Below are 14,557 nucleotides of genomic sequence, written 5' to 3' on the forward strand. Positions count from 1 at the left end.
AGGCAATGTTAATTATGAGGCAGATAATCATAATCTTGCACATTTATGAAACTGAATATACAATGAGGATTACCAAATGAATTGTTGCTTCCTTATTTTGTCAGTGTCTGAAAAAAAATATGCTAGCCCGGCAAACAGTTTCCATCCATCATCCACTCAGTCCACCCAGAATTCAAAAGTGGCCCCGTCAATATTTGACCCAAAGCTGCTTCGTTCCCATATCACCACCTGCACTCCTCGTCCCTCTCCCTGAGACAGTGGAAAGGATCTCTGACAAATTCTGCCCCCCCACTGCGCAGCACCACGATAAAATAAAGAGTATGTCTGAATAGTGCTGCCATGCAACTGTAGAGCAGCGAAACGAATCCCCCATCTCATTGACCACTCTCCTAAAAACCATCCACAAAGTTTATTCACACGTGAGCAAATCAAAGCTCATCGTGGGAATGGCACTTGCTCAAAGTCACTGCTCTAGGTAGTAGCAATATGTAACATTCTTGCCACGAGGACATACATCCAATCTGGGATCTTAAATACCCTCCCACCGTGATGTGTGATGAAGTGTTGATGTCTGTCTATACCTTTTATTTCAAGAATTGGAAAAACTGACTATAGCATCAACCTACTTTCTTCTTCTCAGTTCTTAGATAGGTCTAACAGGATCCTGAGATGACTGTGGAAGCCAAGCCCCTGAAAATGAACTGGTCATCTCTTTCACAGGAGCCTGTCCTAGTGGAGGAATGCCAGCTCATCACCTGCCCACTCTGATTTCTTTAGTCTAGGAGAGGTATCGTGGGTAGGAAGAGAAAACCGAGGCACTGGTAATATTTCTAGAGCCAATACCTAAAATAAGCCAAATACAAAACTGGTGAACATCACTACCAAGGTAGAGGAACCCCATAGGCATGTTGATCCAATTGTTCTGTAGACATGTAACACAATAGGCAATGTTTTGGTCCGACTGCTCTGTAAACTACCATCAACCCTAGGACAAGTAAGGACTTTGTTGATGGTGGGGATCTTCTTAGGCAGACGCTTCTGTGCCACCCAGTTTTAGTCTAACTCTTGGGAGTGGAGGGGAAAGCTAAAATCTTCACCCACTTCCCAGTGGGAGATCGGCCATTAGACCTGAGACTACGAGCCACTTTGAATTCAAACAAGTATCTGTGATAAATTAACTCTGTTGTGTTGCAATTAAACTGGCAGACCATTGTAGTCTATTTATTTTCTAGCTTTCCTCAGGCTCAGTTAAACTAAAAATACATTGTTACTTACCTAGTTGCATCTAGAATCTGAAAAATCCTCCACCTGTTAAAGGAACAGTAAAAACCAGTCGATAGCAAGAGCTTGCCAAGAGAAGAGTTAAAATAATAGAAATATCCATTTGTGCTTGGGTATCATATTTTTACAGTTTCTCAGACTGTGAGGAAATAGTTCATGGGTAGCTTTCCATTTCGTTCCCCATAGCTCATCTCAAGCAAATAGGGACGTTCCAAATCACAAGGGCTGACAGGAGCAGGGCAGCAATGAGAACGAATCCTCTGGATTGCTGTGGGCAGGGAATGATGGATCTACCACTCATGCTAACCTTCAGTCTCTTTCTCAAGGGGCAGTGGGAAACTAAGCCAAAGACAAAAGTCACGAAACTCATACCCAGACCACGTTTACCCTGTAGCATGGAAGAAATGAAAAACGCATTCAATGAAGGGACTGAGGAGAGATTTTTCACATCATTGGGAATATATGAACACAGATAAAGAGATAAAAGAAAGTTTTAGACTTTGATTATATTCTTAAATGAGATGAAAATTCAAAGCATGCATGTGCACACAGACAGACAGAACACACCAACACACACACATACACAGAGTGAGAATAACTCATTTCTGTAGTGACTGTTACCAAAGCAGAAGACATCCATCAAAGTAAAGTAAATAATATCTCCTCATTTATAAACTTGCTTAGATCTTTCTCATAACACACAGGTCTTAGGATTCACAAAACATTAACTCTACAGTGTGAACTTATTTATTTTTTTGCATTTTATGTGGCGTGCACAGACACAGTAGGCACCAAGGTATGTGTACAGAGGTCAGAAGACAATTTGGCAAGAGTCTTAGGCTCAGGGGGATTAAACATTAAACTGGGTCTTTAGCTTGATCACAGTTCCTTGACCACTGAGCAATCTCACATGGGTAAACTTCTCATATGAACAGTATTATCATTTTGCGATCTTCTCTGTTTCATGGTACCCTGTCCTTAAGAGACAAGCTCTGCTCACACCAAATCTTCCCCCCTTTCCCAGCTGATTCTCCAGCCTTCTCCCTCTCTCTCCCCCCCTCCTTCCCTCCCTCCTCACCTCGCTCTCTCTCTTTCATTCTTCTCTCGCTAGCTCTCTCCCGTAATCCCCTTACCATTAAATAAACTCTATACCCAAGCCTCTCTGCATGGCATATCGTCTGTCTCTCACCCTCTTTGGTCTCCCCCCCACCAGGGAACCTGCCAGCATCTCTGAAATTGTGCTCAGGCCCAGGTTGAGACTCAGTTTTTTGGTGTTAATAGTAGACAGAACAAGGGCCATTACAATTTTGTACACTTTTGTGCACAAAAAGTTATAGGGACTATGAGTTGTTATGGGAGAAATGTCTTTTGATAGAAAAAATGAGACATTTTTATATTAAAAATATGTGCAGGTTTCTGGAGTGAGTTAAGAATATCTTTTTAATAGCATAGCCAGTAGCAGAGCCATGTTTGTATATCACTTGGGAAACAGTATATGGCTTTTTAACAAATCTAGTCCTTGGTGTGCTTAGACCTCACTTCCCTGCTTCTCCATTGTTAGACTGCTGAGGAAACACGTGTTATGAGAAGAAACTAACATGTATATGCCTGGTGAGTTCAGACACTAAACTTTTAACAAGATAACTCCACAAATTAGCTCGATATTCAATGCCTAATGTATTCTCTTCCACTTCAGCCACAAAAAAGACATTTAGAGTATACTATTCTGCCCCATGACATAAAATCCTCATACACTGAAGACACCTAGAAGCCTGTGTACCACACTTGGTCTGGTGAACAAAAGAAACAACAACTTTGGATATAATACAAACAAAAACCCCAATCAAAACAGCAATAAAAAAAATGAAATTAAGAAATCGTGTGTTGATTTTCTAGTGCCAGTAAATTCTAAAGTAATATAAACAATAGTTTATAAAAACCCTAATTTATTATACCTATCCTAATGGAAATCCTCAATAGATGTAAATATTTCCATTGATTATTGATTTATATCAGGTTGGGTTAAATTTAACTTGAATCAGAAGCTATTCTCTCTCAGAGTATCTTTTCTATTTCTAGGCAAACATCCTTCCTACTTATCAATATTTTCCTAGTGATTGCACTGCCGGGGTTTTAAAGAGCTCATTGCCTTACCTGGGTGTTCAGACAGCCAGAGGTGCAGTATCCAATGATGATCCATGAAGATGTTACAGGTACAGCAAACAGGTGGCCAGTCATTGAAAGTGACCAATGAACATGGGGGGGGAGGGGGAGAGAGAGAGAGAAGAGAGAGAGAGAGAGAGAGAGAGAGATATACTGATTAGAAGAAAAAATTAATTTAAAATTTTATTTGACACAAATGTATCCAAGTCCCTCTTAGGGATGGTCCTCAAATGGAATCCTTTAAAAAGACCCTTTAATCATGAAGAGTCATTCAAACTCTATTTATTACCCATTATGTGCCAGGAATTGCTACAGGATACAACAGTGGATATAGCAAACAAACAAACAAATGAAATCCTTCCTTTCTGCAGACTCTGCAATCTTGTGGAATATTTTGCGGGCCATCTGTTTGAAATAAGAATTTTCAAGAAATATACCATATGTGAAGGCATTTCTCTGGTTTTATTTATTCTTTGCTTAATGTATGGACAACATACCCAATGGCATCATAGTCAATATTTGTAGTAGGAAACTGCTTTGATTAGAAGGAAAATTATAAATTATGGTCTCTTTCCCCTTAAAATTCCTTTCCTGAAGGCTGTCTGCCGGGGTTCTTTCCATCTGGCCCTTGAGCCTCTAGTGCTTGCATATTTGAAATCCCGTGAAAAACAGAAGTCTCTCAATAGCACTGCACTAATAGATCAGGTCTACATCTTTTTTAAAAATAATATTTTATTTATTTATTTATTTATTTATTTATTTATTTATTTATTTATTATGTATACAACATTGTGTCTGTGTGTACACCTGGCAGGCCAGAAGAGGGCACCAGACCCCATTATAGATGGTTGTGAGCCACCATGTGGTTGCTGGGAATTGCCAATCAGGACCTTTGAAAGAGCAGCAATGGCTCTTAACCTCTGAGCCATCTCTCCAGCCCCTCAGGTCTACATCTTAATAGAACTTTTCTCATTGGCTGCTATTGTTTTCTCTAAGTGGTGACCCAAGCGACAATGCTGAGATGAGTGAGACCCCATTGTCCTCGGCAAGCCCCATCCTGGGAAAACAACAGGCCTGGAGGACAAAGGAGACTTGGACACTGGTCTAAGTTCAAAGAAAATGGGATCAATCTTCACCAGCCAGCCACTATCTAAAAACTGGCAACGTAGCAGGGAAGCAGAAGACCGAAAGTAAATTCAAAATACCTCTCACTAGGAAATAATGGGTATGGGGGAGTACCCGAGATTTTGAAATTATAAAGAGCATTTCAGTTTTTCTTTGCCACCATTTCATACGTGTATACAATGTATTTTTACTAGATTCCTCTCATTGCTCTCTCTTAAATCCTACCTATCCCGTGAGACCCCCCCTTTCCCCAGTTACGACCACTCTGATTCTCAAGCCATTTGCTGTGACCCACTGAGTTAATTAGGGTAGGTTGCATGAATAAGGATGATGGGGCCTATTTCCACTGGAGTTTGAGCCATTTAGACATGCCTGTACCACTGAGGAAAAATGACGTCAGAGGGGATTCATCTTACCTAGGAATCTCAAACTATGACATCTACCTTTGGTGTTTACAGTATTAGGGTTGCTGCTTAAGGCTTCAGAAATAAGGCAATTCACTTTGTTATGAATAACCAAATCAAGACCATAAGAAAAGCAAAGTAGACTAAAAATGCAGGAACTCTAGCCCTGGAATCAGGATCCCTGGTTTCTGGTGCTGATTTTCCCAATGACTTATTTGATCTTGGGCAATGAACCTTCTCCATTGTCTTGCCCGAAAAGATTCAGGAGATGAAGTAATTCAACAAGATGACTTCTAACTCACCCATTACTGAGCCCAATACTTTTACCTTCCATTTTGGAGTGTACTAGTTTAAAATATACCGATCTCTAGTTATATTCTCAATACAAGCTGCCACTGTTAGTTCAGAGAGCCCAGCACTCCTGTATTCAACAAGCAAATGAGAAATGGCCAAAACAACAGTGTCCAATTGAAATGTGGCCAAACAACATTACGTCTGGGAAAACAGCTCTGTTTACTATCTATATAAGTGGATGGTTCTTTGTGATGGAAAATTTACATAAAAAATTTGAAAACCTACCCTGCTCAACTCTTTTGCCTACAAAATAGGATAAGTTATAATGTCTGCAATCATAATGATATTCAAGATACATACAAAACATATTGTTATGGGTGATGTTCAGTTAGAAGAGAATGTAATCCAATGAGAGCAGAAACCTGGTGCCTTTTGTAAGCAGGCTAATGAGTTTGAGGACCAGAAGGTAGTTCTCAGGTTACTTACAATGATTCCATGAAAAATTATAGACAGAAACCCTCTGGCAGAAGACTTGACAAGAATCAGAGTCAACATGCAATAAACTTTATGTAAGACTATTTTTGTCTAGAAGGAAGACCAAATAAGAGAATAGTCGAAAATGGTAGTGACTGAGAAATAGCTCACAGGCCTGTCACTGAGTTTTCTTTTCAACAGAATCAAGTTGTCAAATTCATGTTCAAACGACCTATGTCAATGGCCACGTTGAAATCGATCACATGTCTTAATACAGTGGAGGATGCGCCCCATTATCTGTGCTACACTGTTTGACCACCCCGTGTTATTCCTCAGTCTATGCCAAGTCCATATGAAGACATGCTCACGGAGCCTGAGAAAAGCTGCAATCCAGATTGTCTTTTCCTAAATTGTTTTCTATTGAGTATCTGTTTTAATCCCACAAGGTCTAGCCTTTGCCACATCCATGACGTCCTCTGCGTCTGTTCTTTTCACAGTACCTCCCTTTCCGTAAGACACTCAAGTGGGTTTCCAAACTTACCCTTGTGCCTTTCCATTTTTTGCCAGTCAAGAGTTTCAAACTGGCTTTTGTATTTGGCAACAGTCATAGGAACACAGAACCTGTTAGAACTACAGTAATTACTGTTCATTTATTTTACATCCAACTTTCTGATGATTAGGAAGTTTTTTTTTTAAATATACCCCCTAATAACACCAGACATAACAAAAATCTATGATAATGATGTGTTTCCTTCATAGCTATTGAGATACTGGTTGGGTATTTCCTAGATTCAATGAAGGTAGGGAGAGAACAAAGGCTTATATACTATAAGGGGACAGAAAAAACCTTGAACTAGAACTCAATAATTAAGGTCCTCACTCCATATCTGCCTTATCTGGCTCAGAATTTTGGCAAGCCCATTCCTAACCAGGGAAGCTAGTTGTCTAGGTCCCCTTTCCAAGTTCTCTATTGGCTCTAATAGTCTAGGACTCTGTGATAAACTCGGCTTAGTCAGGAACATTCCCATTAACTGTATAAGCCTAAGTCTCATAAACAAAAATACTAGACAGAAAAAAACTCCTGAATTTCTTTCAAAGACCTGCAACTGGGTAGGACAAGTTTGGTCCTAGTTGGCCTGCTCTTCCTATCAGATCCCCGAGACAAGCTCACTAGCTTCCCCCAGACATCTGTGTATGGCCCATACCAGAGAATTTCTATGATAGGTCATAGACAAGCTAGGGGCTGCCTAACTTGGGCATATTAAGCCAATCTAAGAAACACTATCGATGACTTAGTATGTTAAAATCTCTGAGCTTATATCTGTTGTGAGCCACAAACTAAAAACAAGTGACTAAGATGGACACATCAGCTCTTTGTGGGTGGCAATTCCGTCATTTCCACCTTTAATGATAACAGAGAGTCAGCACCTATTCCAAGAAGCCTATCACATCATGTCTGAGTCAGAAACACAAGCGGTGCTATAATAAGTGATACAGAAAGCTATGTTCAGCATTCCCCATTATCCTTTGACATTTTAGACCTGACTGCGCCTATCCACTTGCTCTTCCATACCATGGCTACCATAAGTCTAGATTCAGTCTCTACGGATCTATCCCTGGGAATGAGGGTGTTTAAAGAAACAACGGAAGGACTGGTTGACATCTTGTAGAGACTAACTGGAGACACTCAACCTTTCCCTGATGCTGAGATCCTACAAGGGAGAGGGGACTCACCACCGAGCACAGCAGTGACAGAGCCAAGTCCAGGACCTATCTTAATAGTATGTCACTCACGCTGTGTTTACTAGAGTCCTGCTTAGAGGCAGCCAAGCAAGTAAACATCTTCTCTCAGACACAATCACAGCAGACTTCAAAACAACTGAAGAGCAAGGACTGCAAAAGACTGGAAAAAACAACTACAAGGGACACGAGGGATGTTTCATTCTTCTTTTCTAGTAGCTGTTTAATTTAGGGAAAAAACACCTTTTCATGCTTCTTGCTAACTTACATTGACTACTTTGCCAATCACTGATTTCTTTTATTCCTTTCATTTGAGGAACAATGCCAAATACCTGGGTCCTTTATTGCTGAAGCCCCAATCATGTTTTGGAAACAAAATGGTCTGATGAGAAAAAATTGCTGCAGGGCCCCTTTCCAATAAGAATTTTTTTTTCTCTGCTGCTGGTAAAACAGTCAGGTCTCAGCTGCAGACGCCTGCCTCCCAGCTGTTTAGAGTCTGCATTCCAGAGCGGACCACCCTCCTTTCTCCATCCTCCCCCACTCCCACTCCCCCACACCAGATTCGTAAATTAATTCTTCCATTTGGAATCATAAGAGTGCCCTCTTAGTGATGAGCCAATTAAGAACGTGGGACCAAGGAATTCTCAGGTTTTTGTGTTAGCAATGGGTTTGTTCTTAACCTGCTCTTGGCACCTGAAAACATCGCCATCGCCTATTTATCAGTTTAGTCTTCCAACGAGGGAAATGCCTTGCAATGGAGAAAACAAAGCGAAATAAAAGGAGAACCACAAGCCTTAAAAAGCTGATGTTCTGCCTCTTGGGAACTATAACATTCGTGACTGCAGGACCCCCTGTGTGAGTCATACAATCAGTGTGCAGACGCAAGCTGACTCATCAGTTGAAATCTAGCAACTATTATTATACATGCCTTAGAGTTCCCTGTCGGCAAACATCTGCAGGTGTATGATGGGACCTAATGGTATGTTTCCTCAATTTCTGCACATGTACATTTTTTAGCAGAAAGGAAAGAACCAAGAGTCCCTTAGAAATGACCCCAAGTATAACATACTTGCCATCTGTTGAAAGAAAGACCCGAAAAGAGTCACTTACAATAAGTAATATAATATAAAATTAACGCTGTAAGTAAGCACTTGGGGTTATTGCCTGCCATTTTATTTCCAAGTTTAAGAGTTTGGTTCTGAACGGTCCACAGTACCTGCTATCTTAGAACTAGTTCAAATCAGCAGAAAGGTTTCCACTGTGTCTTTTCCAGTCAACTATAGAAGACACACTACAACATTATTGTATCCCTAATATTTTATTTTGACACAGAGAAAAAGTGTGGCAAATCGCCAATGTGAAGTACAACTGCTTTATTAATATGCTAGCATGTTTCACCACGGGGACTGTAGAAAGGTCCCTAACAAGGAATCATTTGGTCAGTGCTAACATAGGGACTGAGCTCATTCCCAAGAAACGCTTAGTGACGTCACTAACAGATCAGACACAAGGCACGCTGCATTCTAGATATGACACTCCTTTTGCATCGGGGTTTTAGGTTTCTGATGAAGTCAAATCATCGTGGGAACAACAGATTTGATGGGAAACCTCACTGTAGCTGGCCCAAAATGAAGAGTTAATTGAGAGCTAGGGTTCAGTGAGCAAGGGTTCCAGCCACAGCTCCTCTGCTTTGGTTACTTCAGACTGTCACTCTCATTTGTCCTCAACAAAACTGGGATAGTTTTTGTGATCTGCAGCAATTCCCAACACAAGGCACAAATCAGATGATCCATAAAATATCTGCTAAATTTAATAATCCACAGCCTTCATTAAAGGAAGGAAGGAGGAGGGTGAAAGTAAGAGGAAGGGAGGGAGGGAGGAAGGGAGGGAGGGAGGGAGGGAGGGAGGGGAGGGAGGGAGGGAGGGAGGGAGGGAGGGAGGAAGGAAGGAAGGAAGGAAGGAAGGAAGGAAGGAAGGAAACTACATCATCTTGTTCAGATGTTTTCAAAGATGTGATATATGGGATCAAGTACAAGAAGCATTTAGGTAAGGTCTTCATTATTATTTAAAAGCAACTTTGACAAGGATTTTGATATGCCACTGTTCTTCTTGCCTCCATTTACCCAGCTAGTATCTTCTGCAGAAGTTGGGAGCTGAGAGATCATGTCTTTATCCACAGTTAGAAAGGAGAGAGAATGATCTAGAAGTTGAGTGTGGCTATGAATCCTCAAAGCCTGGCCTCCGTGATGTACTTCCTCCATTGCAAAAAACAAACAAATAAACCAAAAAAAAAAAAAAACCCACATTTCTGGGATTGTTCTCTAAGTAAATACAAAACAAAACAAAACAAAAACCCTTTAAAGGTGCCATAAGCTCCTCAAGCAGCACCACCAACCACAAGGCAAATGCTTGAATGCATGAACCTATGAGTGGACATCTCTGATTTAAACACAGCACACCTGCCAATCAGAAAGCACTATTTTTAATTTGCTGCCAGCTTCCATGTCTCCTATGCCATTATGGACTCTCCCCTCTGGGACCCATAAGCCCCCCCAAAACTTTTTTTCTGTAAGTTGCTTTTGATCATGGTATTTATCCCACTAACCAAATAAATAAATAATAGAACAGATATAGTGTTCCTGATCAGAGCTTCCCTGCACTATCTATGGAAGCATTTCTTTTGAATGACTAAGTAATAGTTTTGTGAACTGTAGGCAAAACGAGGACCAAAGATACTCAGTGCCATTGTCAGCCAAAATAGCAAGTACAGGGCACATTCGCAGAGTCTAGCAGAGAAATACGTGTTTCCCAGAATTCTTGAGACCTATCCCTGGATGACAAACAATAACATTCGTACCATTACTTACATGTAACTAGTACTTACTCTATGACAGCCACTGTAGGCTTTACAGAAGTTATTTCACCCAGACAAAAAAGTCTAAACTTTCTGTGCAGATAAGAAAACATACATTGGGATGTGGAGAAGGCTCAGGGAAAAATGAACTTTTTCAGCCAGCCTGGCAACCTGAGTTTGATCCCTAGGGTCTATCTGAGGAAGAAGAAAACCAGCTCTCTCAAGGGTTCCTCTAACCTTGGCATGCACATGATTATGTACATGTATGTGTACACAAATACAAACAAACAAGCAGGAAACGAGTAGATGCAATTAAAACTGGAATTCAAACAGAAAAGGAAGACACAGCTCAAGGGGACTAGCATAGTAAGTGATAGAGTCTGCATTCAAATTCAGAATCACAGGACGCCTGTCCCCAAGCTCATTAGCCACTAAGTTGTTATAACTGAAATTGATTTTCCCTTCACTGTAATGCTATAAGGTAGACGCCATTCTCATTTCACAGGGAAGATAGGCGGTCCTCTGAATACAACTTACTCAAGGTCATATAGCTAATAAGTGAAGCCACTCGGACAGAAATATCCAGTCTTGCAGCCTCAAATACTATGCTGCGCACCGCAGATGCTGGGCTTGTCTCAATGTGGCCCTGAGACTGAAAGGGTCACTGTATATAATCATGCTAGGCATGGCACACTTTCACTGAGAGCTGGCGACAGCACTCTCCAAAGTACTTCCATGTATGCCTCTCTCCGTGCTTCTCAGGGGACTATTTTTCATTTTGAATTCCAGGATAGAGTGCAAACCACTTGAACACAAGTAGACTAGAGGAGAACTCGGTGTTAATCTTCCCCGGAGCAGTGCTGTGCCTTAGATGTAAATCAAGCGGCCGTGGGTGGGCCAGGTGCCTTCAGGGACAGGGAATTGGCAGGCAGATGAGGTCTCGCTCAAACAATGAGTAGAGCTGCCTTTTGTCTATTCTTTCTATATTTTTATCAATACAAAAATATGATTATACTGGAGAGACAGACTCCAGAGATCTAGGGCAAGGGTACCAACGTGCAGAGGGAAGGAGCTAGAAGAAGAGTCTGTGCCTTATTCTAAAAAGGACCAAGTGCTTACTGTGGTAGGTGAGTGATGGGGGAGCTGACCAATCCCTTTGTCTGAGGGGCATGCCTCCTCCAGGGCCCCAAATACCTTAAAACATCCATGTGCTTTTGTTTTCGCTCTCTTTATTTCCTGCACTCCTCGCTGGAACCTTGGCTTTTGTAAGTTCCCCTTTCTTTCCTTTATTAAAGCTGAATATTATATATTAAAGCTAGTCTGGTTAATCATAATTGCCGATCGACCACGCCCCTTCAAGAGAGTGAGTGGATGCCTTGGGAAATAATAGGTGTTGGTACCAAATGGCAGAGTTCATCTACTAGCATGGCAAACCAGGCCATGAACAACTTGATTGTGACTTAGTTTAAAACTTACTGAAACAGGAAGATATCCTTAAGAGACCATCAAACACAAACTCTTCATTACAGCCTCTGAGAGAGAGAGAGAGAAGAATCTATAGAGGTTCATAGAGTTCAGCATGGACCCCAAACAAATCTCCTAGCCCTTATGACTTTTGGTTTAGGAGTTTAAAAGCACCACTATTTTCTCTTAAAAAGACAAGAGAAAATACTCCTATAGTTCCTGCAAGAGGGAGGGATGGGAGCAAAAGGGCCAGAGGAAGCTGGCAGCAGAGGTTGTGAAAGGAAGAGCAGGCTTTCTTTTCTAACAATAACTGTAAGATCTTCTTTCCTATCTTCTTGCTCGGGTCAGAGAACTAAACCTTGAAGAGATGAAACGCCTTGCCCATCGATGCACGGTGAACACACCGAGAAGGGAGCTTCCAGGTTGCTCTCATCCCAAAGACTGTGGGCTTTGCACACAAGTGTGCAAGCAACTCGGTTCTCTTTAGCAAGACTCATTTCTCCCTGGTATAAAAGAGGTGCCTCCATGGAGAATTATTGTATATGTACAAAAATTGCCGTGATGAAGCTGATTCAATGGAGCCTTGGATAGTGCCTTGCTTGGCCTTTTGAGAAGGCTTTTGGCTGCCCATGTTCTCTGGACTCAAGGAAAAGAGATGCCATCAGAACAGCCTGCCAAGTAAAGAGCTTTGTAACCCTCCCCCCATGGGAGCTGGTATGTCACCTCTAGTTGCTAAGGCCACCTCCCTGAGATGGAAGAGATATTGATCAAGGTATCCAAGAGGCCAGGGAAGTGTGTGTGTGTGTGTGTGTGTGTGTGTGTGTGTGTGTGTGTGTGTGTTCATACTACAAGGCAAGGGATCTAGATGCCATCTAAATCCAGAGATACTTCCTGAATATATCCACACTTGCCGGTGCAAGGAGGCCCACTTCCATTCACTAGTTATGGCCCGGTAATAGAACGGAGTCTGACAAACACGAAGATTCGTAGCAGATTTCCAAAGAATGAAATTAGAATTTGGTGGTGCTTATTTGAAGTTGGACTTGTCAACTTGCTAACTACAAGTGGCCCTTCATTCACCTTGCTCATTCTCCCTCATCAAAATGCTCTGTGGATCACAGTCAAGGCAGAAAGCACCAGGGTGTTGGTTTTGTGCAAATCAAATCCTGGTTTTCCACTGACATATATTACGATCGATCTCTAGCTACCCAGCTTCTGGCAGTTGCCCTTCACACTCTGGCTTTAAGCTACTCTGGCCCTAACCCCTCATCAGATGGGTAATGATCTGAAAACATACAAGAACCGCTCCTATAAGGGAGGCCCAATTTAAAGGGACTCTTCTCTAGAGAATCCCTTTGTGCCTGTACCTTACATTTTTACATGATTGTCTCTCCACACAACAGACATATTTCCCTTTGATTCAAAACTTACCCTCTACTCTTCTGATATGTTTAAGCTTAACAGTTTTATTGCCCATGCAATCCATCTATTTGAAGTGTACAATTTGGTGGTTTTCAGTGTACTCATAGAAATGTACAGCCTTTATCAAAAATATCTTACCATTTTCAAAAGAAATCCTTAACATTTTAGGTCTACCTGTCCTATCCGGTTGTTCTCCCAGAGCCTTACCGCCATAAATGTAGTTCTTCCCAGTCTCTGTGGATTTGTCTCTCTGGGACATTTCCTTCCTTCCTTCCTTCCTTCCTTCCTTCCTTCCTTCCTTCCTTCCTTCCTTCCTTCCTTCCTTCCCATATACAATATGTTCCATGACCCCCATATCCAATTTTTTTGTGAAGTAAAATACATCTAAACAATTCTATCCTCTATCGCTAACCACGGCCACAGAACTATTCTGAATGCATCCTGGGCTACAATTATTACTAGCACTATGATTATAAAGACGGACTGGAAAATACAATGGACATATTCATTCATCCATGCATTCAACAAACACCCTATTGAGTGTCTCTTATGTACTAGGAATGTCTAGGCACACGGAATGCAAGACATAGACATGACCCATGCCTTGTATGACATCACAGTGAAGCTAGGAGCATAGCAACCATGCATTATAAGTGGTAATTCCACCGGCCGTAACTACTGAAAATACCTACAAACCATGTGGTGTCCGCCTGCCATTCACAACTCAGAACTGGGTTCCTGACGCCACAGACATTCATGAGAGGAAGCCGTCAAGGAGGAGACAGTAGTCAGGAATTCAGGTGGGATTCATACATGTTCTGCCTTTGTAAATTGAGGCGCATCCATGCCATACAAGACGAAAGATTTAAAGTGTGGAATTCAGTGGGATTTAGAATAGTCATGTATTGTCAAACCATCACCCCTATCTAGCTCCAGAGCTTTTTCACCACCTCAGAGGAAACCTGGTACTCATTAAGCAGTTACTCCATGTCCCCCTCCCCCTCGGGGTGTGACAACCACAAATATGTTTTCTGTCTAAATGGATTTGCCTACTGAAATTATTCATATCAATGAAATCATACAATGTGGCCTTTTAAAATCTGGCATATGTCACTACTTAACATAATGTTTTTGATATTAGTCCAGGTTGTAGCAAGAATCAAAATCCTGATCCTGTTGGTGGCTGAACCATATTCCTCTGAAAAAATTTTGCTTGTCAGCTCACCCACTTCTGAGTATTTGGGTTGTTTCTGTTTTGCACAGTCTCGGTTCATGCTACTATGGAGGATTCTTATACAAGTTGTTGTGTACATATGTGTTTCCATCGCTCTTAGAT

General features: G+C 41.5%; 1 protein-coding gene across 2 annotated transcripts in view; it reads right to left on the bottom strand.

Annotated features, from left to right (window-relative positions):
• The window catches only part of Hs6st2 (heparan sulfate 6-O-sulfotransferase 2), a 277,086-nt gene that overhangs the window by 69,182 nt on the left and 193,347 nt on the right, over window positions 1-14,557 (bottom strand). Inside the window, exon 3 of one of the 2 annotated variants that reach the window (XM_038317323.1) lies at window positions 1,276-1,308. The exons of the other annotated variant lie outside the window; for it this stretch is intronic. Within the exon in view, the coding sequence (XP_038173251.1) occupies window positions 1,276-1,308 (33 nt within the window). The remainder of the gene's footprint in view (window positions 1-1,275; window positions 1,309-14,557) is intronic. 2 annotated transcript variants of the gene reach the window in all.

The sequence above is a fragment of the Arvicola amphibius genome, chromosome X (assembly GCF_903992535.2).
Source record: "Arvicola amphibius chromosome X, mArvAmp1.2, whole genome shotgun sequence".
NCBI lineage: Eukaryota > Metazoa > Chordata > Mammalia > Rodentia > Cricetidae > Arvicola > Arvicola amphibius.